We start from the raw sequence: 25400 nt of genomic DNA on the forward strand, positions 1-25400 counted from the left end.
ATGTTCACAGCTGGGGAGAGATCCGGTGACCTTGCTGGGCAACGTCTACAAACAGTAGAAACTCTCGGCGTATGGAGGCGGGCATTATCTTCCTGAAATAACAACTTAGGAAAGCTGGACCTGAAGGGTGACAAAACGGGATGTAAAGCATCTTCGACCATCCGCTGTGCTGCAAAGGTGCTGCGGATGACAACCAAAGGGATCCTGCTATGAATTGAAATGGAACCCCAGAACATCACTCATTGTCGGACCGTATAACGGGTGACGGTCGGGTTAATATCCACCACTGTCCAGGCCGTACATCGTCGGCCTCGAATCTCATTGGCTAGAGTAGAGCTGTCTTCGGTAATGAGCCCCTCTTCGAACTGAACCCCACATGTCCAGCGAAAACGAGTCTGGAGACGTCCTGGCAACGGTGGGATACCAATGAAGGATGGTCACCGAACTCTCCCAATTTAGAACGTTTGATTCGTTATGAGGCAGGGCGATCCAACCCACTCGGGATTTTTATGATCTAATGCGCGAACTGGAAAGAATTTGGGATGACATTCCTCAGGAGGACATCCTCCAATGCTGTCCATCAATCCCAAGCGGAACAACTGCGTGCGTAAGGGCCAGACGTGGACCAACGCGTGATTGATTTGCTCAATTTGTGAAGCTGTTTCAGTCATACAATTTTTCTGAATTTGTAATCATATGTTTATCTGTACATGTACTTCACATCTGCCGGGTACCGTCCCATTCGGATAATTCTGTCGTGGTGGTCCGTCTTTTTTTCTTAGAGTCTATAATTCTTCTGGGTTCCCCGGCAATCTGTTGACATCTTTGAGGTGACAGGTATTCTGCCGGTTGTCAGTGTCGAACTTCCACGCTGATATTCGGAAGGATAACTTTGGTTGGCTGATCGACGGAATAAAGAGGATGAGCCAGTCAGTCTGCAACACACCAAAATCTCCAGCCTAAAAGCTTACTCTGGATTGCCGATGCTACAGAAAATTTTAAAAGTCTTACCAGACTCGTCTCTTCATCAGCTACAATAGAGGACAGATTCACACCAAAATTTGCTTCTGCCCTCTCATCGCAAAATAGGACGGGCTTAGCTAAAATGTTGTGTGCGGTGACTTGCAAGCCACAGGCATTACCGACTGGGGTGCACCGCTCGCCGAAGAATGAAGCCATGCGTCAGGTGACAATGGGTTATTCGATGGTAGTTCAGGGTCACCTCATACCGCCGGAATGACCAGTATGAGGTACGCCACGGGCGGACAGTTAGCTTCATGGACCACAGCTAATTGTCCCATGCTCTTCCCGCTTTTCTATTTTTCTTCCCATGGTAACATTTTAAAAGAAGCATAGTTATAAAAGAGTTACTACGTGTTGTTTCAGATTTTTTGATGCTACTCCTTTCCAGTTATTTTCTTATTTCAGTGATCTAATATGTGTTATTTGAATACTGCGACTGTGTTGTAAGATTTTTATGAAATAGTACATACTGCAATAGTCACTTGTTACTAATATTTCATTAGCACGACGCGTTTCGGCAGTATGCTGCCATCATCAGGTGCATTACATTTACTTTTACACTGTAATATGAAGTGAGGTCAGTTTCCTTCAGCCCTGTAAAAGGGTGCTGGATATTCATAAATTTCAGTAAGCCAATCACTATAGCGGCACGCAACCTGTTCCGTTAACACTTTGATTCGAAACCAGGCAGCGAGCAACGGAGTCACATAGGGAATGTGGCGAAATAGCATGGGAAGAAACATACTGACTATGCTGCAAACTTAGACACTAGGAAATAACCATTTTCGCCGAGGAAAATGCTGAAAAATATCATTAACTAATCGTTTCATTCAGTTGGTAATCTTTCGCTGTTGATAAAAATACAAAAATTTAGAAATTAGACAGCGTTAGTTTCCATGTATAGTTCAAAAGTAATAAAAACTTTCAAACTATGTTTTAAAAAGTTGTTTAAAAATATATAGTGAAATTTTGGTGCTTCTCAAATAACAGCTGACAGAACACAGAAAAGTACAGTTTCGAAACAGCACTGAAAAAGTGCATAACTTGAATTACAATAAAAGTTACGATATAGAAGTGTAATAACTATCAGGAAACCTTCAGTTAAAGCCATTCAGACAGTTTCAGTTGAAAGTGTGCAGTAATAAGTACAGTAAAAACAGTTAATTCTTACGTAACACAGAAGTGAAAGTTGAGGTTTATTTTTATTGTGAATTACAAAAATAAATGGTTCAAATGGCTCTGAGCACTATGGGACTCAACTGCTGTGGTCATTAGTCCCCTAGAACTTAGAACTACTTAAACCTAACTAACCCAAGGACATCACACACATCCATGCCCGAGGCAGGATTCGAACCTGCGACCGTAGCAGTCGCACGGTTCCGGACTGCGCGCCTAGAACCGCGAGACCACCGCGGCCGGCTATTGTGAATTACGAAAAAAAAAAAAAAACTTCATCCGAACAGGTCTCGGAAGACCCAACAGTACTGACCGACCGTCGTGTCATTGTCAGACGATAGGTGTCACTGGATGCGGATATGGCTGGGGGGGGGGTGTCGGATATGGTTTGCGAAGTATTTTTGAATCGTATTCTTGGTGTTCTTTGGCTCATGTGTCAACTGTCTGTCGATGTCTGATCTGCGTCAAATTCAGCTTACCTGTTGTGGAAAGATAGACCATCAGTTCACTACGACCATTGAACTTTTTCATCTCGTGTATGAATTATTAAATTCGATCTAGAAACGGTACAGGCGTGACCAAAAATTTCGTCGAGACAATGTTTCGAAAGTAAATCTTTATACTATAGTATGTGGTCATCTGTGGTTTCAGTCTATGAATTGTCATATTTTTCTGTGATTTTAATTAATTAAATGAGGAGAAAAAATAGTGGTGGCTGAAAAGTGCAGTGGAATGCTTACATCTGTCACTTAGTACCATTGTGGAGCTGAAGTGTGATTAACTTGGAGGGGATTTCTCTTACGATGTGTGGTCGTACGTAAGCTGAAATGATACTTTCGTTCTGTTAGTGCGCTCCGATCAACCTGTTACTTAATTACAATAGCGACCAATTATTCACTCATATTCCTTTTCCAGGATTTCTTTGGCAATTTCACACACTTCTCCTTACAGTAATTACAAAATTCTGTTCTAATTTTAGTTTACAAGCTTCCCGTCGGTGTTTCAGGACCATTAGTGATGGATTTATATGCACGTGACGCTGATCCGATTGCTTATACATACCACTGTGTATCAACACGCACAACTAGGCGTTGAACTGCAGTAAAATGAAGATATGGTGTTCACAAGACGCCGCTAACTCTGATTGTGGGCACAAAGAAAGGTCGCTCTGTGGTCAAGTAGGTTTTGTAGGAGTGTGATCTGGGATACACAGCCACCATTCTATCAGTAGAGGCTGTGAGCGGAGTTATCTCTGTACGTCCAGACAACGTCAGTTATTACACTTGGACGGGCCTAATGTAACGAAGTTCTTCAGCGTACCAATAAAGTACTCAAAAAGCGCAGCGACTATCCGAATCTTATCACGAATAAGTGTGGAATGTAAAACATAGGCTGTACGTATGCACGTAGTTTCAATAAGTACTGCGGAATATTCATTCTTCCTTACTTCGTTGTAGAGGGTCTATATGGCTGCCATAATTCATTCATGAAACAGCCCTCACAAACTGTATCTTTTCATCACTTACTCGTGAAAACCATGTTGAGGTACAGACCATTGACGTAGGAGAAACAGTGCTGATCTTTATAATAATATTTTGCCCTCTTTGATCATTAGTTGTATATTTTCTAAAACAATTAAGGAGCACGAATGACTTACCCTCGTGTACAGCTACGGATTCTCCATCGTAGAACGTCCCGTTGTCGCTCCCGTCGCTAAGCACGGTAGTGTCGTACTGTCTGCTCTCTGAACCTGCAACGAGAAATCAGTTGAAGGCGTGGCGTACTCAACGTTACTACCTTAACTGATACCTGGGCTATGTTGATCTGAGTCATTTATTGTAACAACAATATTTCTTCGTTCTGGCCATTGTGGAATTTGATTCAGTTTGTGAGGAAACATATCGCTGTCGTAAATCTCCGGTAAGGTAATAAAAAGAGTATGAGCAGACACATTTCGATTAGTCTCAGTCGACGTAAGTTAAATACTGACAGTAAGTGACAATTTTTCTAATACTAGCATAAGGTTTTGACAGTCCATGCGACTTCGTTCCTTTTTTTAGTTTTGTTGGTTTAATTCATCATACACAATTGAAGAAATAGGTATGTAAGTTATGCATCTCTGATGAATCGACGATCGATTATCCTACATTGTAAATAATATCGCGGCACTCATATGAAAGCACCAGTTGATTCAGCCAAATTCAGTCTTCAGTTTATGATACGACTTTTTTTGTCACAATATAAGAAACAGTGCAGTGCACTGTCTCAGTATGTACTCTTAGTGACTAACTAACAAACCCCTCCCACTACAAATTCCTTAAAGAATCGAGCGCCCATGTCTAAAATAGCTTCAAACGTCTGATTACCTTGCAAATGAATTTTTCACGTATCTCAGCGTTTATGCCCTCTTACGATGATATAATTTTGCAGGTACATCCAATGGTATTTTGTATACTGTGTGCAAACGTGTTCTTGATAGGGTTAGTATCGACGAAATAGTACGTTAAAACGTCTTACGTGATGATGAAGTTTTACTGCATGGACATCGAAAATGTATTAAGCGGTAAACTTTTTCCTTTCATCATTTTGTGGTGGATGCCAGCGAGAGAAAGTTCTTTAAACGTTTTGAAACTATGTGTAAAGTCTGTTGGAAGCCGCTAAGTCGGCTTTTTGTCAAAAGCTGGGTAATTTGCCAGTTACGAGTTACTTTACCTCTAGCCAGTTACGCAGTTTCTAACTTTAATACGTGATGGTGTTAAACCTTTAAGGTAATATTATAACTTTTAATTGGTATATTATGAAAACAAATAAATTTTTTAAATTCGTTCAATAGTTATTTGGAACACTGAATAAATTCAAGTTTTTGTTCGTCCTGGAAGCCGTTAGGTAGGCAATCTGCGGAACCGCGTCAGCGTTGTAGCTTCAAGTAATGTGGACTAAAAAGCATGTAACACAAGGGTCCATGAATACATGACAGCTACTCATGTCAGGCTTTTGTATATCTAGAACATTTGGACGTAGGTATACTATATGTAAGGTAATTGCGTGACATGTATTTTTAACCATCATCTAGATGGGGAAATAACGATCTACTCGAAGCCAAGGTGAGGGGAGTGTCAGCATGGTTCGAGGCGCCATGTCACGGATTGCGCGGTCTGTCTCGCCGGAGATTCGAGTCCTCCCTCGTGCATTGGTGTGTGCGTTGTTCTTAGCATAAGTTAGTTTAAGTAGTGTGCAGTTCTAGTGACCGATGACCTCAGCAGTTTGGCCCCTTAGGAATTCACACATACATTTGAACTTGAAACCAAGAAACTGTCTTTTAACCTGATGTAATAATGTCGGTGAGTAGGCTATCTCCTACATACAATAGTTCAGCTTTTTTTATTATTCTCGCGAGTGTATTTTGTTATATATTTCTATTAATATGTAAGCAACTAGGAGACAATCGCTTGACCAAAGCTGGTTGTCGGTAACTGCAATGACTCCAAAAGGTATTTGTCTGACCACAGCACATAGAATGTAACAAGCAGAAAAATAAAAATATAGCTAAGAAACGGACAATAACTGTTTCCTTACATCGGTTAACATCTACATTTAGAAATAAAATGCTATTTAGGTTCATATGTTGCTTAATTTGTGAACAAATACATGTTATTTAAAATCATGCATCAGTTGATGTCAAACAAGTATTCCACTAGTCAACAACATTCGAGGTCTGATGCCGCATGACACGCACACCTCTCCATTTCCTTATGCAGTTATGTTTCATTCACTGTAAAGGTGCGTTTCCACTCTGTTTTCAAAGCAGTTAAGCAGTTTTTAAGCAATGTGGGTCGAAAACGTCGCGAAATTACAGAAAAAGGGAGAGAGAGGTTTGCATAGGTTGTATCGAAAAGGAAAATCTTTCCATGAATCAGAGAAACTGTTGGCAGACCAATTAGTACGGTGAAGACAGGTTTAATCACAACAAAACATATGAGAACCAATGACGGAGCGGTCGTAATGTAGTTCTATCCAAGATGGAAAAACGACAGATATTTAAAGAAGCCATGAAAATTCGAGAACTATGTGCTCAAAAACTAGCTACTGCAGTTCAGATGCATTCAGGAAAGTTTCTTTAACAACATACTGTAAGAAATGTGCTTTATGAAGCTGGTTATGAGGGCTGAACAGCCCAAAGAAAACCATACATCAGTAAAATCAACAGAAGGAAGCGATTTGCAAACGATGGTAACCCAAGGTTCTTGCATATTTCAAAAACGTCATATTATCACTTTCAACTGCTGGTAAAACACTTCGTTTACACAACCAGTTTCAGTCGCCTGACCGTCATCAGTGACATCTACGTGGTTTAAACCTGTTCATAGCCTTACAGCCGATTGCAGTTTTGACGGGGGTGAATATGCTCAATAGCACAGTTTTTATAGATTGATGACGTAATTTGTATTGCTATATGGTAATGTCCGCAGCTCGTGGTCTTGGGGTAACGTTCTCGCTTCCCGCGCACGGAGTTCCGGGTTCGATTCCCTGCCTCGAGATGACTGGGTGTTGTTGTTTCGTCTTCATGATCCTCATTACGGTAGGAGGAAGGCAATGGCAAACTACCTCCGCTAGGATCTTGCGTTGTCGGCTCTGCGGGTCTCCCGCAACGTCCCCTACGCTCCTCGGAGTATGGGACCTCATCATCATCATCATGGTAATTGGATATTATTCGTGGTTTTAATGCCTGGCGATAATGGTTTTACATTTCGCCTAATGTGATGTTGTCAATACTTTTACCAATCTGATGATAGTCAGACTATTAAAATGGTTGCCTAAATAAAGTATTTTACCGGTAGCTCAAGCGGTAACATGACATTTTCCAGAAGGAAGCAAGTGCATTTGCAAGAGAACATAAATGCGGTGGGTTTGATTTATGGGAGAGGGTTGTATTTGCTGAAGAGAGTCTATTTCAGCTATTTAAATCAAATGGCCGAGTAACAATTTAGAGACAACAGACTTGTGAACATGAAGAGATAGATAGAACAGCTTCAGTTAAACATGGAGAAGATTTAATACTTCTCTGGGGATGCATGAGTGCGAATGGCGTGGGAAATTTGTGTTTTAGTGATGGAATTATGGGCCACAAGATTTTGATAAATATTCTAAAAACACATCCATCCATCCATAATTGTCAATAATACGGGTCTTTCAAGGAATTACATTTTCACACAAGATAATGATCGAAACATGAATCTGTAAATACAAGGCTCTGCAAGAGCATTTTTGGAATCTACTCGACAAAAATATGAGGAGACATCAGATATACAACAGAAATGACCTAAAAACACTTAAATTACAGTATAAATGACAGACTCTCTGGTGAAATCCATGGCAAGGAGAATGCAAGGGATTATAAAGAGAAATGGAGGGATTACTTGCAATAAGTACTAACCGTAACATTCTATGTTCATATTGTCATTTTCAGTGCTGCAGACGAATATTTATTGTGCATCCTAAATTGCCTATCTTTATTTTTAATCAGAATGAGATTTTCACTCTGCAGCGGAGTGTGCGCTGATATGAAACTTCCTGGCAGATTAAAACTGTGTGCCCGACCGAGACTCGAACTCGGGACCTTTGCCTTTCGCAGGCAAGTGCTCTACCATCTGAGCTACCGAAGCACGACTCATGTCGGGTACTCACAGCTTTACTCCTGCCAGTATATTGTCTCCTACCTTCCAAACTTCACAGAAGTTCTCCTGCAAACCTTGCAGAACTAGTACTCCTGAAAGAAAGGATATTGCGGAGACATGGCTTAGCCACAGCCTGCGAGCCAGCCAGGAAGTTTCATATCAGCGCACACTCCGCTGCAGAGTGAAAATCTCATTCTGGAAACATCCCCCAGGCTGTGGCTAAGCCATGTCTCCGCAGTATCATTTCTTTCAGGAGTGCTAGTTTCTGCAAGGTTCGCAGGAGAGCTTCTGTAAAGTTTAGAAGGTAGGAGACGAGATACTGGCCGAAGTTAGGCTGTGAGTACCGGGCGTGAGTCGTGCTTCGGTAGCTCAGATGGTCGCCTGCACGGTTAACTCAGCGTGTTAGGTCAGAGGGTTAGCTGCCCTCTGTATTAAAAAAAACTGAGTTAATTGATCAACGACGAACTGAAACGGGCGTCTTGCGACGTCCGCCACGAGCAGAAGCAACGAACGAACACGAACAAAAAGAGATTTAAAAAAAATATGGTAACGCGCTTGACCGCGAAAGGCAAAGGTCGCGAGTTCGCGTCTCGGTCTGGCACACAGTTTTAATCCGCCAGGAAGTTTTATTTTTAATGTTCAACTATATTTATGCAAAGAGATATCTCTGTTTCTTTTTTGTTATCTCCTTTCCACTGATTGATAAATAAGTCCATGTCCCTACTGTACTTCATTTCGAAAATTTTCCACTACCTATAGCCCTTAAACATTAACTCATGTTTCACACATATACTTTTTGCAGTGTGTGTATGTACACATTGCAGCAGCTTCTGGTGGTTTCGTGGTGTCCTTATTTCAGTACATTAGAGATGTGCAGCACCGTTTAAAATATTTTCAGTTGCATTACCCGTATTTGTTCCAAGTACGTGGCGCGCGACTCGTCACTGATTCGAGTGCAGGGGAAAGAAATTTTAGTCGCCAGTCTTTCCTAAGCTAGGAGAGATGGCTTACAGTTACTGATCTTCAGCCCGTGTACTTTTGCTCTGTGTTGGATATCGAAGCTGTTTGTCCTCATGGAGTGAGAATGGGCGACACGGTTGATGTAGGTCCGCGATGATGATGGAGAGGGTTGTACGGGCGCACGACGGCAAGGTCTTCAGCGCCCGCTCAGTAACAGATTGAGACGCGTGTCAAGAAAATACTCAGAACAGTAAGTTAAAACAGAACGTAAACCACAGGTAACAAGTATGGAAAAATATGTGCCTACCCACACCGAAACGTGGGACGAAACATGCCGTCAGCAGTAAAACATGGACAACACAAGAAGAAAGTGGTAGAGGGAGCTGAAACAATATAGCAGATGGAAGTGGCTGGCTGACCGCTAGGAAAAAGGGAGGAGCCAGCCACTTTGCAATACACTATAACCTCCAACCTAAAAGTTTAGGCCAGAGTCCGTACATATCACAAAACTTTAAAACCCTAGTCACACACATCTCATCATTAGCTAAAACACAGGGCAGATCCCCATCAGCTTGTGCTGCTGCCCTTGCATCACGGTATAAAATGCATTCTGTTAAAATGTGGTGGACAGAGATGCGCACACCACAAGCATCTCAAAAGGGGGTCTCCTCCCGCCGTAATAGAAAACTATGCGTGAGAGGACAGTGCACAATCCGAAGACGCATGAGGGTCACTTCCTCCCGCCTGAGCAACCGACAGGAGGAACGCCATGGCCGAGTTGTTGACTTCACCAACCGCCAGGTATCGGAGGGGTTCGCTACACTCTGGGGCGCTGTTTACATTCCGGCGTCGTGTTTCATCCTCTTCCTTCTTTCCATTCCAAACTCATTCCTGACAGCGCTCTTCACATCACACTCAACAAACATCCGACATAGTCACCCACACAAGACCAATACTCACACGAGTCACAGTGCCGAAGGAAGAAGAGGTGACCTCTTTATTACATTAGAAAGGACTGTTATTAAAAGGATTTCTTCACCTCGATCCCTATTTCGTCACATTACATCATTTTCAGTCCGCAGCTCGTGTTTCAAGTGGCTAGCATTGCTGCCTTTGGATCACGGGGTCCCGGGTTCGATTCTCGGTCGGGTTAGGGATTTTCTCTGCCCGGGGTCTGGGTGTTTGCGTTGTCCTCATGATCTCATCATCATCATTCGTGACAGCTGCTAGATTGGACAGCGTTAAAAAAATTTGAATGTGTATAGCTTGGGACTTTGCACGGTCGCTGATGACGGCGCAGTTGAGCGCCCTACATACCGAATATCAAACGCCATTTTGAAGTGAGATCTCACTATGAAGTGCTCAACGCATATCGTTCCTTGTCATCTGCGCAGAAAATTTTCACCGTCGGTCTACCAGGTATGACATTTGTCAAAGTTCTCACCTGGTGGATGGGTTCGTTCTGGAGTGCAACTGAGAAGCATTCCGCAGCATTTAATGTAATGCTACGTCGTTTTATACACTCCAGCGTTAATATACACTACCTGATAACAAGTATCTTGTCACCTATTACTGGACATTAACTTGGGGTGTGACCACCATTCGCTTTTATGAATGCTAGGACACTTTCAATGAGATGTCTAAATGACTGCTGAGGAATAACAGCCCAATGCTCCTCGAGAGCGAAAACCAGAGAAGGTAGTAAAGTTAGACGCCTGATTCTGGAGGGACGTCGACGTTTTGACTGATGGTTCAAATGGCTCTGAGCACTATTTGACTTAACATCTGAGGTCATCAGTCCCCTAGAACTTAGGACTACTTAAACCTAACTAACCTAAGGACATCACACACGTCCATGCCCGAGGCAGGATTCGAACCTGCGACCGTAGCAGTCCCGCGGTTCCGGACTGCAGCGCCAGAACCGCACGGCCACCGCGGCCGGCTTTACAAAAATATTCGTTCATCAGAAAACCTAGTGGATTATAAGAATGGCTGAATCTTAAAAATTTTTAAGTGTCGAGAAAAGTGCCTGCGATAATAACCATATACAACAAGTGAAATGTAGGCTTCACAGGCTTGAAATGTATATTTATATTCGCTTGCTTCCAGTGGAGTAAGCTGCAAATATACACGCATTCGAAAGTATTTCTTCACGAATAAGTTGTAGGTTATGTCGCTGATTCAGTGTTATTCGGCTGGGTTTACATGTATTTCACGACAATTCAAGTTTCTTGGTTATTTATTAACGCAAGGAATGCAATATTACAACGCGTGCTTCGTTAATTAAGACGAAAATAACTGAAAACGAACGTTGTCCACGTGACACATTTGACTGCTTTCCCACCGCTTTGGGCGCTAGAGTCGCTGCAGCTGTCAAACGACAACATTCGCACCAGAGAGTGTCGTGACTGTTTATTAGACCGCGGCAGAACTGTAAAAGTAATTTAGATCTTGGACAACTTCCCTTTCAAATTTAATGAAACAAAACATTTTAGAAACATTCTCGCCTATATTTATTTGATGGTACGGTAGCGCACATATTAGAAAATTGGCATTATTCATAATCTATAAAATTCGTCTGATATCTTTGTAGTTGTCTGTCTATACGTTGACGATAAACATTTTGAAGGCAGTAAAAAACTCACTTAACCGAAAAGCAGCGTATGAAATCTACTAGGTGAACTTTATAAATTATTAAAATTTTACAAGTATCGATGTTTTGTATTTCAATGTTCATATGTATGCTCTGAATGTGATTTTGACACCGAAGTAAAGTTAACCAAAATAAAATAAAGAATACAACTACAGTTACATGTTGAAACCGCATTTCTTCATAAATGCTCATTGTATAGCTTTAGTGTTCGCTCATCACAGACACTCAGGCACATTAATTGCAGCAGCGAATCACCAGAGCGTGTGATTGACTGTCAGGTGACAATCGAATCGCTGAGCGTGAAGGGCGCCGCCGGGACTTTTTTTCACGGGGGTGCATCTCGGTATGGACATTATACTACTACGATATCATTTATAGCTGTGTAATCATACATTTATAGGTAGGTAAGCCTACTTATATGAATCTAGTTTAGCGCCCGCTGCTTCGCTTGCGTAGACTGCATGGCCTACATACGTATTTCTCGCTTGTTTTTATTTAATCGAATTTTCACGTTCTTCGCAAATTGCAACACCTTCTACGCTTTCCACACTGATTAAGGGCATATAAGCTTGGTCTTTTCCGAATATACTTCTGACTAAAAAGTAGTCTGAGTCCAAAATTTTTGTAATCACGCCTTTTGCGTTGTTGTGGAGATATTTCCATAGCAACTTTCATCCCCTAACAAATATTTCTTTATATCTAACCGAGAAATCAAATATCGGTTTTCATAAATTAACTTAAATTATTTTTTTTAAGTAACGAAATATGTTCTTAAAATTTCCATCCCCTATTGTGTTTCCAAAAGCAGTTAAACATATTTTTATTATTATTACTATTTCTAATCGAGGAGTAAAACACTGGTTGTCATACATGCAGCCTTTAAAATCCTTTAGTCTTTAGTAATTACTAAATTTCAAAAAGACTTTCACCCATTATTTTAACCCACTTAATGACTGACTTTCGAAAATAGCTAAAAAACGTATTTTTTATTTTTTTACTAAGAAACCAGATACAAATGTTCTTAGTTCTAGCTTCTAAATTCCCTTAATAGTGACACACTTTCAAAAAGACTTTCACCCCCTATTTTACTCCCTTAGGAGTGGAATTTCGGACAATTCGTTCTTAAACAGAATAAGATCCACACGCTCATCAAATTTCAGATTTCTATCCTGAGCGGTTTGGGCTGAGCGATGATGAATCAGTGAACCAGTCTGACACTGTTTCACCGCCTTAAGTATTGAATTCCCAAAAACGGCGAAACACGTATTTTTTCATCTCTATCCGAGAAGCCAAACATCAGTTTTCAAAGATTTCTTTTTAAAAATACTTTCGTAATGAAATATTTTCATAAATCATTTGACCTATTTCATCGCCCTAAGGGTTGTATTTCCAAAAACAGAGACATGCTTATGTTTTATTTCCAACAGAAAAGCTATACAAATTTTCATAGATTTAGATTCAAAAATGCTTGTACAATGAAATATTCCCACAAAATACTTCGCCGCGAGGGGTAGCCGAGGGCGTCTTGTCAAGTCCGCGCGGCTATCCCCGTCGGAGGTTCGTCCTCCCTCGGGCAGGAGCGTGTGTGTCGTCCTTAACGTAAGTTAGCTTAAGTTAGATTAAATAGTGTGTAAGCTTAGCGACCGATGACCTCAGCAGTTTGGTCCCATAAGACCTTACCAGAAATTTCCAATTTTAAAAGAATTCATCCCCCATAGGAGTTCAATTTCTGAAAGCAGTGAAACAGGTTTTTTTTTCTACCTGAGAAGCCAAATTTAAATGTTCATAGATTTAGCTTTAAAATGCATTCATAATAAATATTTTCATAAAAAATCTCGATCTCTAATTCACCCGCTCAGGGGTTCAATTTCCAAAAACACTGAAACACTTACATTTTTTGCAATTTTATCCAATAAGGACATGGTTGGAGACCGCGGCTGTTAAATGAAATAAATTGTTGATGGTGCACAGAAAGCAGCCACAAATTGGTTTTAGGTTACTTTAGTTAAGACGTATCGTTACCGGCATCGAATTTTTCACAATTCATCATTTGACGGTTTTTTCACGCTGGTTACTGTACACCAATAACAAAGAATTTTTTTATTTGTAACCGAGATACTAAAAGGTATCAAATAGATTATACAATGGTAAGACAGAGATTAAGGAACCAGGTTTTAAGTTGTAAGACATTTCCAGGGGCAGATGTGGACTCTGACCACAATCTATTGGTTATGACCTGTAGATTAAAACTGAAGAAACTGCAAAAATGTGGGAAATTAAGGAGATGGGACCTGGATAAACTGAAAGAACCAGAGGTTGTACAGAGTTTCAGGGAGAGCATACGGGAACAATTGACAGGAATAGGGGAAAGAAATACAGTAGAAGAAGAATGGGTAGCTCTGAGGGATGTAGTAGTGAAGGCAGCAGAGGATAAAGTAGGTACAAAGACGAGGGCTGCTAGAAATCCTTGGGTAACAGAAGAAATATTGAATTTAATTGATGAAAGGAGAAAATATAAAAATGCAGTAAATGAAATAGGCAAAAAGGAATACAAACGTCTCAAAAATGAGATCGACAGGAAGTGCAAAATGGCTAAACAGGGATGGCTAGAGGACAAATGTAAGGATTTAGAGCCTTAACTCACTAGGGGTAAGATAGATACTGCCTACAGGGAAATTAAAGAGACCTTTGGAGAGAAGAGAACCACTTGTATGAATATCAAGAGCTCAGATGGAAACCCAGTTCTAAGCAAAGAAGGGAAAGCAGAAAGGGGGAAGGAGTATATAGAGGGTCTATACAAGGGCGATGTACTTGAGGACAATATTATGGAAATGGAAGAGGATGTAGATGAAGATGAAATGGGAGATACGAAACTGCGTGAAGAGTTTGACAGAGCACTGAAAGACCTGAGTCGAAACAAGGCCCTGGGAGTGGACAACATTCCATTAGAACTACTGACGGCCTTGGGAGAGCCAGTCGTGACAAAACTCTACCATCTGTTGAGCAAGATGTATGAGACAGGCGAAATACCCTCAGACTTCAAGAAGAATATAATAATTCCAATCCCAAAGAAAGCAGGTGTTGACAGATGTGAAAATTACCGAACTATCAGTTTAATAAGCCACGGCTGCAAAAGACTAACGCGAATTCTTTACAGACGAATGGAAAAACTTGTAGATGCAGACCTCGGGGAGGATCAGTTTGGATTCCGTCGAAATGTTGGAACACGTGAGGCAATACTGACCTTACGACTTATCTTAGAAGAAAGATTAAGAAAAGGCAAACCTACGTTTCTAGCATCTGTAGACTTAGAGAAAGCTTTTGACAATGTTGACTGGAATACTCTTTTTCAAATTCTAAAGGTGGCAGGGGTAAAATACAGGGGGCGAAAGGCTATTTATAATTTGTACAGAAATCAGATGGCAGTCATAAGAGTCGAGGGGCATGAAAGGGAAGCAGTGGTTGGGAAAGGAGTGAGACAGGGTTGTAGCCTCTCCCCGATGTTATTCAATCTGTATATTGAGCAAGCAGTAAAGGAAACAAAAGAAAAATTTGGAGTAGGTATTAAAATTCGTGGAGACGAAGTAAAAACTTTGAGGTTCGCCGATGACATTGTAATTCTGTCAGAGACGGCAAAGGACTTGGAAGAGCAGTTGAACGGAATGGACAGTGTCTTGAAAGGAGGATATAAGATGAACATTAACAAAAGCAAAACGTGGATAATGGAATGTAGTCAAATTAAATCGGGTGATGCTGAGGGAATTAGATTAGGAAATGAGACACTTAAAGTAGTAAAGGAATTTTGCTATTTAGGAAGTAAAATAACTGATGATGGTCGAAGTAGAGAGGATATAAAATGTAGACTGGCAATGGCAAGGAAAGCGTTTCTGAAGAAGAGAAATTTGTTAACATCGAATATAGATTTATGTATCAGGAAGTCGTTTCTGAAAGTATTTGTTTGGAGTGTAGCCATGTATGGAAGTGAAACATGGACGATAACTAGTTTGGACAAGAAGAGAATAGAAGCTTTCGAAATGTGGTGCTACAGAAGAATACTGAAGATAAGGTGGATAGATCACGTAACTAATGAGGAAGTATTGAATAGGATTGAGGAGAAGAGAAGTTTGTGGCACAACTTGACTAGAAGAAGGGATCGGTTGGTAGGACATGTTTTGAGGCATCAAGGGATGACAAATTTAGCATTGGAGGGCAGCGTGGAGGGTAAAAATCGTAGAGGGAGACCGAGAGATGAGTACACTAAGCAGATTCAGAAGGATGTAGGTTGCAGTAGGTACTGGGAGATGAAGCAGCTTGCACAGGATAGAGTAGCATGGAGAGCTGCATCAAACCAGTCTCAGGACTGAAGACAACAACAACAACAACAACCGAGATGACAAATACCAGTGTTCATTGAGATAGCCTTAAAATCCTTAGGTAGTTCTTTAATAATAATATATTCACAAAAAAGTTTTCGCCCCTATAGGGTTAAATTCTCAAACATGCTGAAACACTTATTTGTGACCGAAACACCAAATACCTATTTCCGTAGATATATCTTCAAAAGTTCCTTAACAGCGACATTTTTCAAAAAACTCTTCATCTGTTATGTCACCCCCTTTGGGCTGAATTTCGAAAAATCCCTTCCCCAAATTTCAAGTTTCTATCCTTAGCGGTTTGGGCTGAGCGATGAGAAGTCAGCAGCCAGTCAGAGCATTGCCATTTATATTTAGAGGTTAGGCAGTCATGCTAAGTTTAAATCGCGTGATACTCGAATGTGAATCTGAATATGTGTCTCGCACCTGTATTTGAATCTGAATTTCTGGAACACATCAATATTATAGGACCTCGCAGTCTGTGCAACGTGTGTGTGAGGTGAGCAGGAGGGGGGGGGGAGGAGGTATGGAGGAGGAGACGTGAGTTTGGTGGGGGTGGGGGAGGGAGGAGGAAGGCAGGTGGGCTGCAGGAGGAGAGTCGTGGGAAAGAGTGGCCTCACTGCAGAAAAACTAAACATACGTTCGTCAGGCTAATAAGCCGGGAGTAATTGTGTGTGGGTGTTTGTTATCTTAAGTTACGAGTGACGTAAGACGTTTTCTGAGCAAAAAGCGCTAGATCAACACCAATGATGATTATGTTACTTCTCATCTTACAGCATCCAGTCCAGGTATGTTATGTTTCTATTTGTGGCTGCATGGAACCCATTCTTGCTTTTGTATTTTAGATCTACTACATAACATTGTAAATGTGTAGTATGAACGTGTTGGTGTTTATTTCCCTGCTATTCGTTTATCCATGCGACTGCTGCATTTGTAAATGTCAGTTTTATTGTAATGGTTTTATTTTGCTTCATACTTCGGTATTACCACAGCAAACTTTTACTGTTGGCTTGGTAGTTTGTGCCCCCTCCCCCAATATCCTCTTTCTATTTTCATCACTCACTTTACTTGCACACTTCTGTGACTTGTTCTGGGTCATTTTTGTCACCTCTGATAGATTTCACTCACCTTTTATAAGGCAACACGAGGAAATATGCTTCTCTGCTAAATACCTATAAACATGTGTGTATAAAAAGGACGGTAATTTTGACACCATGTGAGTCTGAGCGTTTCAGAGCATGCAACATATTATCAATGCGATCACGCTTATCGTCACTGATGTAATTTGTGACTTACGTTACTAATTGCAGATTAATGTATAAGTTGTATTACGGTTATGTATTTTAAAGGTTTCAACAGGATCCCTCCTTTTTTGTCCCCTCTTCCACTGATCCTTATTATTTCAACCACTCACTTAGTAACCAACGCCCCCCCTCCCCACCCACCCATCCCCTTCCTCTCTCTCTCTTTCCTCCCCACTCCCTCTTCCCCGCTCCTCTTACTTCAATACCATCCCTCAAAAAAAAAAAAAAAATGGCTCTGAGCACTTTGAGACTTACCATCTGTGGTCACCAGTTCCCTAGAACTTAGAACGACTTAAACCTAACTAAGGACATCACACACATCCATACCAGAGGCAGGATTCGAACCTGCGAGCGTAGCGGTCACGCGGTTCCAGACTGAAGCGCCTAGAGCCGCACGGCCACACTGGCCGGCCACCCTCCCTCATTTTCATGGATTTATATCCCCTTACCTTATCCCCATTTGTGCCCCATCCACCTCCATCGACCACATATTTCTTAATTCGGCTATGTGTACTTAGTTTTTTATTTCAAGTCTGCAGGATAATATTTAATACGTACACTATTAACATTTTATTATTGTAATGCCCTGCTATTTCCGTATACACACGCCGTTTGTATTTCCAAAAATCATTTTTATTGTAATGGTTTTGCTTTGACTTATATTCTGGTATTATCAAAGCAGATTGCAAATGTTGGCTTGATTTCATTTGACAATGCAATACATCATTCTTATGATTAGTGGTCAATGACCTAGCGATTTCTTTGAACCAGGATCATGTTATCTATACGTAGCGTTTTTAAATTTTTCCTTTTAGCTCATTACATGTACACTCACGTATCACTTTTCGTCTTGTTGTTTCATGTAATTTATTGTCGCAGTATATACAACGCAGCACCGCGATGTTTAGCTTGCTGCAATTTTGTCTTCCTATTTCATGGAAACTCGTTTACTAGTCTGTCATCTCGTGTTACGAGCACATTTGGTAACACTCTTGTCCTTGTGCCATCTTTGCACTTGGAACGATAGGAATGGATTGTTTGCACTTTTGTTTAACGTTGAATAGTTATTACTATCTAATAAGTTACGTACTTTTGTATACCACTTTTGCTATTTTTCTATTTTTTGACTCTGAAGATATAAATAATTCCAAATTCACTTCACGATCAACGAAGTCATCTTTCACCTGCTGCATAACTGTTATGCGACATAGCCAGCTTAATCCATAATTACTAGGAACACATGTTTTGTTTAACATTCATATGGCATATGTTTGCAAAACCTGACAGCACAAGTGGTGTTCTGAACCAGAAACATAAAGTCTAATGCAGCTATCATATTGCATCGACGAAATCAACAAGCTGGAGTTGTGAACTAGTTGCGCTGCATTGAATTGAGGTATAGACTTTCTTTTCCATCGACGCCAAGCATGGGTAGTGCCACACGCTCTCAAATGAACTTTTTGGTTAACTAATAAACGTTTCGCTTGTGCTGTTTTTGTTCACTGACTCGTACATCCGTCATCGCTGCTCTTGCTGATTATGCATCGCCTTCTCCTTCCCCTTATTACAGTAATTAGTCCGCTGACGGCCCGGCGAAGACCCGCTTCGTCATTACAGCGTTATTCTTTTGTTTATCGAGGTAATTTAATTTCAGCCCTGTGCTCAGTATTAAGCTTAATTCGTTAGAAAAACAGACGGACGTGGCTGTCTGGCCTGGCATTAGCCCTGTGACACAAAAAAGCGCGGGGACACGGCCTGAGAAGTAATAGAGCGCCTCAAATTACGAAATGCGCGCCTCGCGTGGAAGTCCCTCCCCGTGTCCCGTAATCACTGAATTACAGCCCTCGTCTTCACATTAATGTTCGCCGCCTTCGGAACTCGCACGTTACGTTTAAGGCCTGCCTCCTAATTTTATCGACGAATCGCACAAATTATTGGCGTTTCCGCCTCTCCATACGGCAAGCAGATTACCTGTCCAGCTATAAATCGACGTAGAGCCATAAAGAAGAAGATTCATTACGTCACCCATAGTAGTTGTAGAAAGCTGTGAGCTTGTAAGAGGAAAAAATGAGGAATGACAGTAACAGATCATATTTATATCTACTTTAAGATTTACCGTCCTACAGTCAGCTCTAATCTAAAACCGTCTTCATACTTATCCCTCGTTTCACTATACTAATGTACTGTACGTCGAAGTATTTTTCCTTCAGCAATGAAAAAACGGGTATAGCGTTAAATAACAAAACATAGAAAGGTAGTCAACGGCAGTGTTTTTGCTATAACGATTTTGTTCATACTTCCAGACACTCACAACTTGTGGTTTTTAGTCACTAATGTTATAGAAACGTTTTAAGCGTAGTCTTTTTCCTCTTCAGCACTTCATGTATTTTTGAGGGGTCATCAGTCTTCTGACTGGTTTGATGCGGCCCGCCACGAATTCGTCTCCTGCGCTAATCTCTTCATCTCAGAGTAGCACTTGCAACTTACGTCCTCTATTATTTGCTGAATGTATCCATGTCTTCCTCTACAGTTTTGCCTTCTCCAGCTCCCTTTAGCACCATGGACGTCTAGCCCTCATGTCTTAACAGATGTCCCCTCTCCTTATCAGTGTTTTCCACATATTCCTTTCCTCTCCGATTCTGCACAGAACCTCCTCATTTCTTCCCTTATCAGCCCACCTAATTTTCAACATTCGTCTGTAGCACCACATCTCAAATGCTTCGATTCTCTTCTGTTCCGGTTTTCCCATCGTCCATGTTTCACTGCCATACAATGCTGTACTCCAGACGTACATTCTCAGAAATTTCTTCCTCAAATTAAGGCCGATATTTGACATCAGTAGACTTTTCTCGGCCGCTCGTCACTCGATTTTTACTGACTAGGTTGAAGAATTCATCTACTTCGTGAACATCAATCCTGATGTTAAGTTTCTGACTGCTCTCATTTCTACTGTTTCTGAGTACCTTCGTCTTTCTTCTCAATCCACATTCTGTACTCATTACACTGTTCATTCCATTCCGCAGATCATGTAATTCTTCTTCACTTTCACTCAGGAGAGCAATGTCATCAGCGAATCGTATCATTGATATCCTTTCACCTTCAATTTTAATTCCACTCCTGAACCTTTCTTTTCTTTCCCTCATTGCTTCCTCCGTTAAATTTCATTTACACGATGAAGTAGACAAATCAACAGACTGTAAATTCAACTCAATACTTAGGAATTGTAGATGCGAATAACTTAACTTCAAACGATCACATAGGTAATGTTGTGGAAAAAGTAAACCAAAGACGCAATTTATTGGCAGAACACTTAGAAAATTCAGCAGGTCCACTAAAGAGAGTGCGTACATTACACTTGCCCTCCTTCTTCTGGAGCTCAACTGTGCAGTGTACTACACGAATCAGAAGAGATTGACGGAGGACATTGAACAGTTCCAAAGATGGGTAGCTCGTTTTGTATTATCACGAAATAGGGGACAGAGTTTTACGGATATGATATGGCGATTTGGGTGGCTGTCATTAAAACAAAGGCGTTTTTCGTTGCCGAAGGATCTTTTTCATGAAATTTCAATCACGAATTTTCGCCTCAGGGTGTGAAAATATTTTGTTGACCCTCACCTACACACGGAGAAATGATCAGCATAATAACATAAGAGAAACGAGAGCTCACGCTGAAAGATTTAAATGTTTGTTTCCCCTCCACGCTGTTCTAGAGTGGAACGGTAGAGTAATAGTTTGAAGGTGGTTCGATGAACCCTATGCCAGAATTCAGAGTAGAAATGTAGTTGTAGATGCAGGCGAATTGTAGCGTGTAACAAGACGGTGTGTAACGTAACTATGTCGGTGCGTGCGAAACAGCGTATTGTAATCGAGTTTTGAATTCGAAGAGTTCATCCAGACACGGATCATCTTCTCCTTCAGCATGACAATGCTAGATCATACTCGAGGGCTGCTACATCTGCAACAACCCGACGCCTTGGGTCCACTGTCATCGACCATCCTCAATACAGTCTCAACTTGGCAACATCCCACTATCACCTGTTTCCAAAACTAAAAAGCACACCTTCGAGGACTTCGCTTTCAGATGAAGCAGTGCACGCAAAGGTGAGGTTGCGGCTCCGTCCACAAAGTCAAACATTCCACAGCGACGGTATCAACAAACTGGTCTGTGGGTAACAGAAATGTGTTCGTTGCCGTGGTGATTTTGTTGAGAATTAACTATGAAGCACTGAGAACCATAAGAGCCCAAAGCACAGAAACAAAGATTTGAGACAAATGGAGTTTTGTGAAAGTCAAATTTATAGACAAACCATTAGTCTCATAGGTCTGAGCTGCTTTTAAGCAAGTCTCAACACCCTACATACTTCGTATTAAAAAATAAAGTACGCAGTTCATGTTATGGAATATTAATTAATATTTAAAATTGTTTGTATTATTGCTGTCAGTTCGCAAAATTTCTATCTATAGGTCAGTCACAATAGCGACTTTTCAATGTTCTAAACCTTGTAATTAAGGCGAATCTAGAATCAAAATATGAATAACAGATACTAAATGCATCACGAATACAATTATGACTGATTCCAATACATCGTTTTCCTCGTTGATATAATTTTCATTAGGCACCATCTGTGGCTAGGGTTCAGGCGAAACTGCTGATACAGAACCAAGTATGAAATATTACTATGGCATACGTGATGTAGTTACTAAATAACGTTGCCAACCCTAGGTGAAAACTGATATGTGCAGAGTAACAAAATGGTGCTTTATGCTTTGGGTCCATATGGAAACGAATGTCCGAGAAGTGGGTGAGAAAGCTTTTCGTGTATGTTCATACAAGGTGCGTCTGGAAAGTTCGGTGAATGGTCTCAACGTCGGTTGTAAATGTTGTGTTGGCAGAAGAGCCAACACCGAGTTACGAATGGAGGCCGAAATGCACGCGTTTTAGCTCACGCAGGCTGGCGTGAGGAGGAAACAGCTATACTGACGTGAGGTCCGGAACATGACAAGGAATTAGAATTCAGAAAGCGTACATAATTAGTTTGATACCTAACTTTAATCCATTAATGATGAACGTCGCTCTTGACGGTACATGATTCACAATATCAATAGTAACTGAATATGGTGCCTTGCTACGTCGTAGCAAATGACGTAGCTGAAGGCTATGCTAAACTGTCGTCTCAGCAAATGAGAGCGTATGTAGGCAGTGAACCATTGCTAGCAAAGTCGGCTGTACAACTGGGGCGAGTGCTAGGGAGTCTCTCTAGACTAGACCTGCCCTGTGGCGGCTCTCGGTCTGCAATCACTGATAGTGGCGACACGCGGGTCCGACGTATATTAACGGACCGTGGCCGATTTAAAGGCTACCACCTAGCAAGTGTGGTGTCTGGCGATGACAGCACAGTAAAACTATTGTAAACTGCCAGCAAACGCGTCTTCTGGAATCGCTCAAAGTACCAACGTCATAATTGCATGCGTGATTGATTTAGTATCTGTTCTTCATATTTCACTGGATATCCGCGTCATTACAGAAAGTCAAACCTGGTGCTACCTTTACGACACGGAGACAAAGCGACAGTCAATCTTGTCATCTTCCTTGCCTACCAAAAAACTTCGTCTGACAAAATCCTAGTTTAAGATGACGTTGATTAACTTCTCCGACAGTAAGGGCGTGATATATTACGAATTTCTATCCGAGGGAGGCAGAGAAGACAATGAACACGATGCGACTGACTGTCTCTTGGTCTTCGGATCGTAGTGGCTGGGCCAGGTTTCATTACCTTCTGTGATGCGGATATCCAACAAAAACTTACCATGAAGCTCCGAGTGGTTCCACAAAAAGCGTTTGCTGACAGTTTACAACAGCTTTACAAACGATGTCAGAAGTATTTTACAGCTAATGGTAACTACTTTGAAGCCAAGTAAAAGGTATTCTGTTTCTAAGTATTGTTTATTTTCTTAGGCCGTACACCTTGTATACACAGTCTGGGACTATAGCTATACCTAGTTCACCGGTAGGTCAATAGATTCAAGAGTGTGCACACATGCATCTCAAAATCGATAACGATGTGCCTTAGGCCCTTATGGTTCTCAGACCCTGATATGTAGGCACGAAGAATAAAGATGTAGGAAGTTAATAACCTTTGTTTTATTTAAAAAGTTTTAAGAGTTTTCACAACAAAAAAAAAATTCGGAGGCATTACTTTTCAGAACGCTCTCTTGGTTTGCATTCAGTGTGGAAATGTTTGCCCATACGAGTGCATCAAATCTAAAAGGAGCGGCTTTGATTCCACCAAACTCTCGATTTTTCTTTCCCGAATCCGTAACTTCGTCCCTCGGCTGACCATATCGCGGACAGTAAGTAGTAAGCCAGAGTGGCAGCACGTCTGCTGGGCGCGCCGGATTCCTGCGACGGAAGATATTCGGGAGCTGCGTTGGCGCCGCCGGGGCGCCGCGCCGCGCCGGAATGTGGTCGCAGTGAGACGTTATCTGGCCCGCCAGTATGGCCGCTAATGGCGTTATCATGACGGAATGTTTTCCATTGAGAGCCCGGAGCCCGGCGGGCCCGCGGAGACAATAGCCATTGTTAACACGCCGCCCGCGCCGGCGCTGTCCGTCATTAGCGCGACCGTCGCCACAAAACATCAATTTGTCGTGTCGCCCGGCCCCAATAGCCGACCGCTAAGTTAATAAATGGGGCTGCGTCTGTGTGAAGGGGTCACTTGGTGGAGGGGGAGGGGTTGCCAATGCGCGACCGCCACTGTGCGTCATAACCTGTGGGCCAGTCTCCCAACTACATCTATACCTCAGCAAGCCGCTTTGCGGTGTGAGGCGGAGGTTCTTTCTGGCATCACTACCATTTCCCACCTGTCGTGTTCCAGCAGTAGCGAATATTTGGGTGGGGAGGGGGGAGGGAGGGGAGCACGTGCAGTGATAGAGAAAATGCGCAGTATCACAGAGGATTTGGCCTTCTACGCTATGTACGGTACTGAATATATCTAATCTAAATGAGTTTATTATGTAAGCTGGTCATGTCATTTTAATAATTAAGTCACCGACGTGCACGTCAGAGAGAGAATGTTATGTTACTATTCAAGAACCTTTGGTCTTGTTGAGGCACAGTCTTTTTTTTCGTTTATTGGATTTCGATTCCCCCCAAAGGGGGCGGGCTGGTACCAGCTTAGTACGCTGCTCTAAAGCCTACAGACTTTTTAAAACGTGAGAAGAAAAGAAACAATAAAAGCAGGCGATAAGACGGTGACTTAAATTGTAAAACGGCGCAAAATTGTGGAAAGTTATGTAACGTCCCCTTAGAACAATTATACACGACTGTGCTTAAACTGACACACTATATTTTTAGCGCAACGGAATCTGACTTTCAAAAATCTCTACAAAAGAATGGCCCTGACTAACAATAACCTATACGTTTCACAAATCACTTACCTCACAAAAATCTTCGTTACTCAAGCTACTGCAATACAGCAAGCACCATTACTGCCAGCTAAATAAAAGATTCAAACTACTGAAGGCTCTAACTACTGATAGGCATAGTTAGCAAATGAAAGATTTTAATACAGAACAAACAATGTATTTACCTTAATAGTCACATATATATATATATATATATATATATATATATATATATATATATATATATATATATATATATATATCAGTTTGTGACACCAATTCTTACAAATTTCCAAACTCCGCCATCTCTCTCCCCACGTCCACCACTGCTAGAGGCTCACCTCCAACTGCGCAACGCTACGCGCTGTTAACATCCAGCTGCCGCTGTCCAACACTACAATGGCAGACAACAATGCAAACCAGCCACAGACTGCACACAGCACAGCCAGTGATTTTCTTAAAGAGCGCTACGTGGCGTTGGCGTTACCAATAAAAAAACCTAAACATCCTACTTACAGTTAAAACATAAAGCAAAGGGGTTGGCAAGGCTAATAAAATACACAGGAATCAGGCAAGTAACATAGTAGACACACAATTAAAAAAAAAAAAAACATGGCGACAGTCTGGTTCTGCTCGCTAGAGATAAAAACAAAACAAAATCACACCCAGCGACGGTATGATGTCCGTTCGCAACACTTCCCAAAAGACACACAACACTGAATACTCACTGTAAAACACTGCACGAAAATGTCGGCACAAAGATGACACTCCCAAGCCAAGGGCAGATGGGGGGGGGGGGGGGGGGACCTGGACAGATGAGGGAGAAAAC

The 25400-nt window shown here is 41.6% G+C and overlaps 1 protein-coding gene across 1 annotated transcript in view; it reads right to left on the reverse strand.

The window, feature by feature from the left end:
• Positions 1 to 25400, reverse strand: part of LOC126336331 (homeobox protein aristaless-like) — an 814245-nt gene that overhangs the window by 450941 nt on the left and 337904 nt on the right. The window contains exon 2 of the mRNA XM_049999894.1: positions 3857 to 3949. Coding sequence (XP_049855851.1) covers positions 3857 to 3949 — 93 coding nt within the window. The remainder of the gene's footprint in view (positions 1 to 3856; positions 3950 to 25400) is intronic.

Source organism: Schistocerca gregaria, chromosome 2 (genome assembly GCF_023897955.1).
Source record: "Schistocerca gregaria isolate iqSchGreg1 chromosome 2, iqSchGreg1.2, whole genome shotgun sequence".
Classification (NCBI taxonomy): Eukaryota; Metazoa; Arthropoda; class Insecta; order Orthoptera; family Acrididae; genus Schistocerca; species Schistocerca gregaria.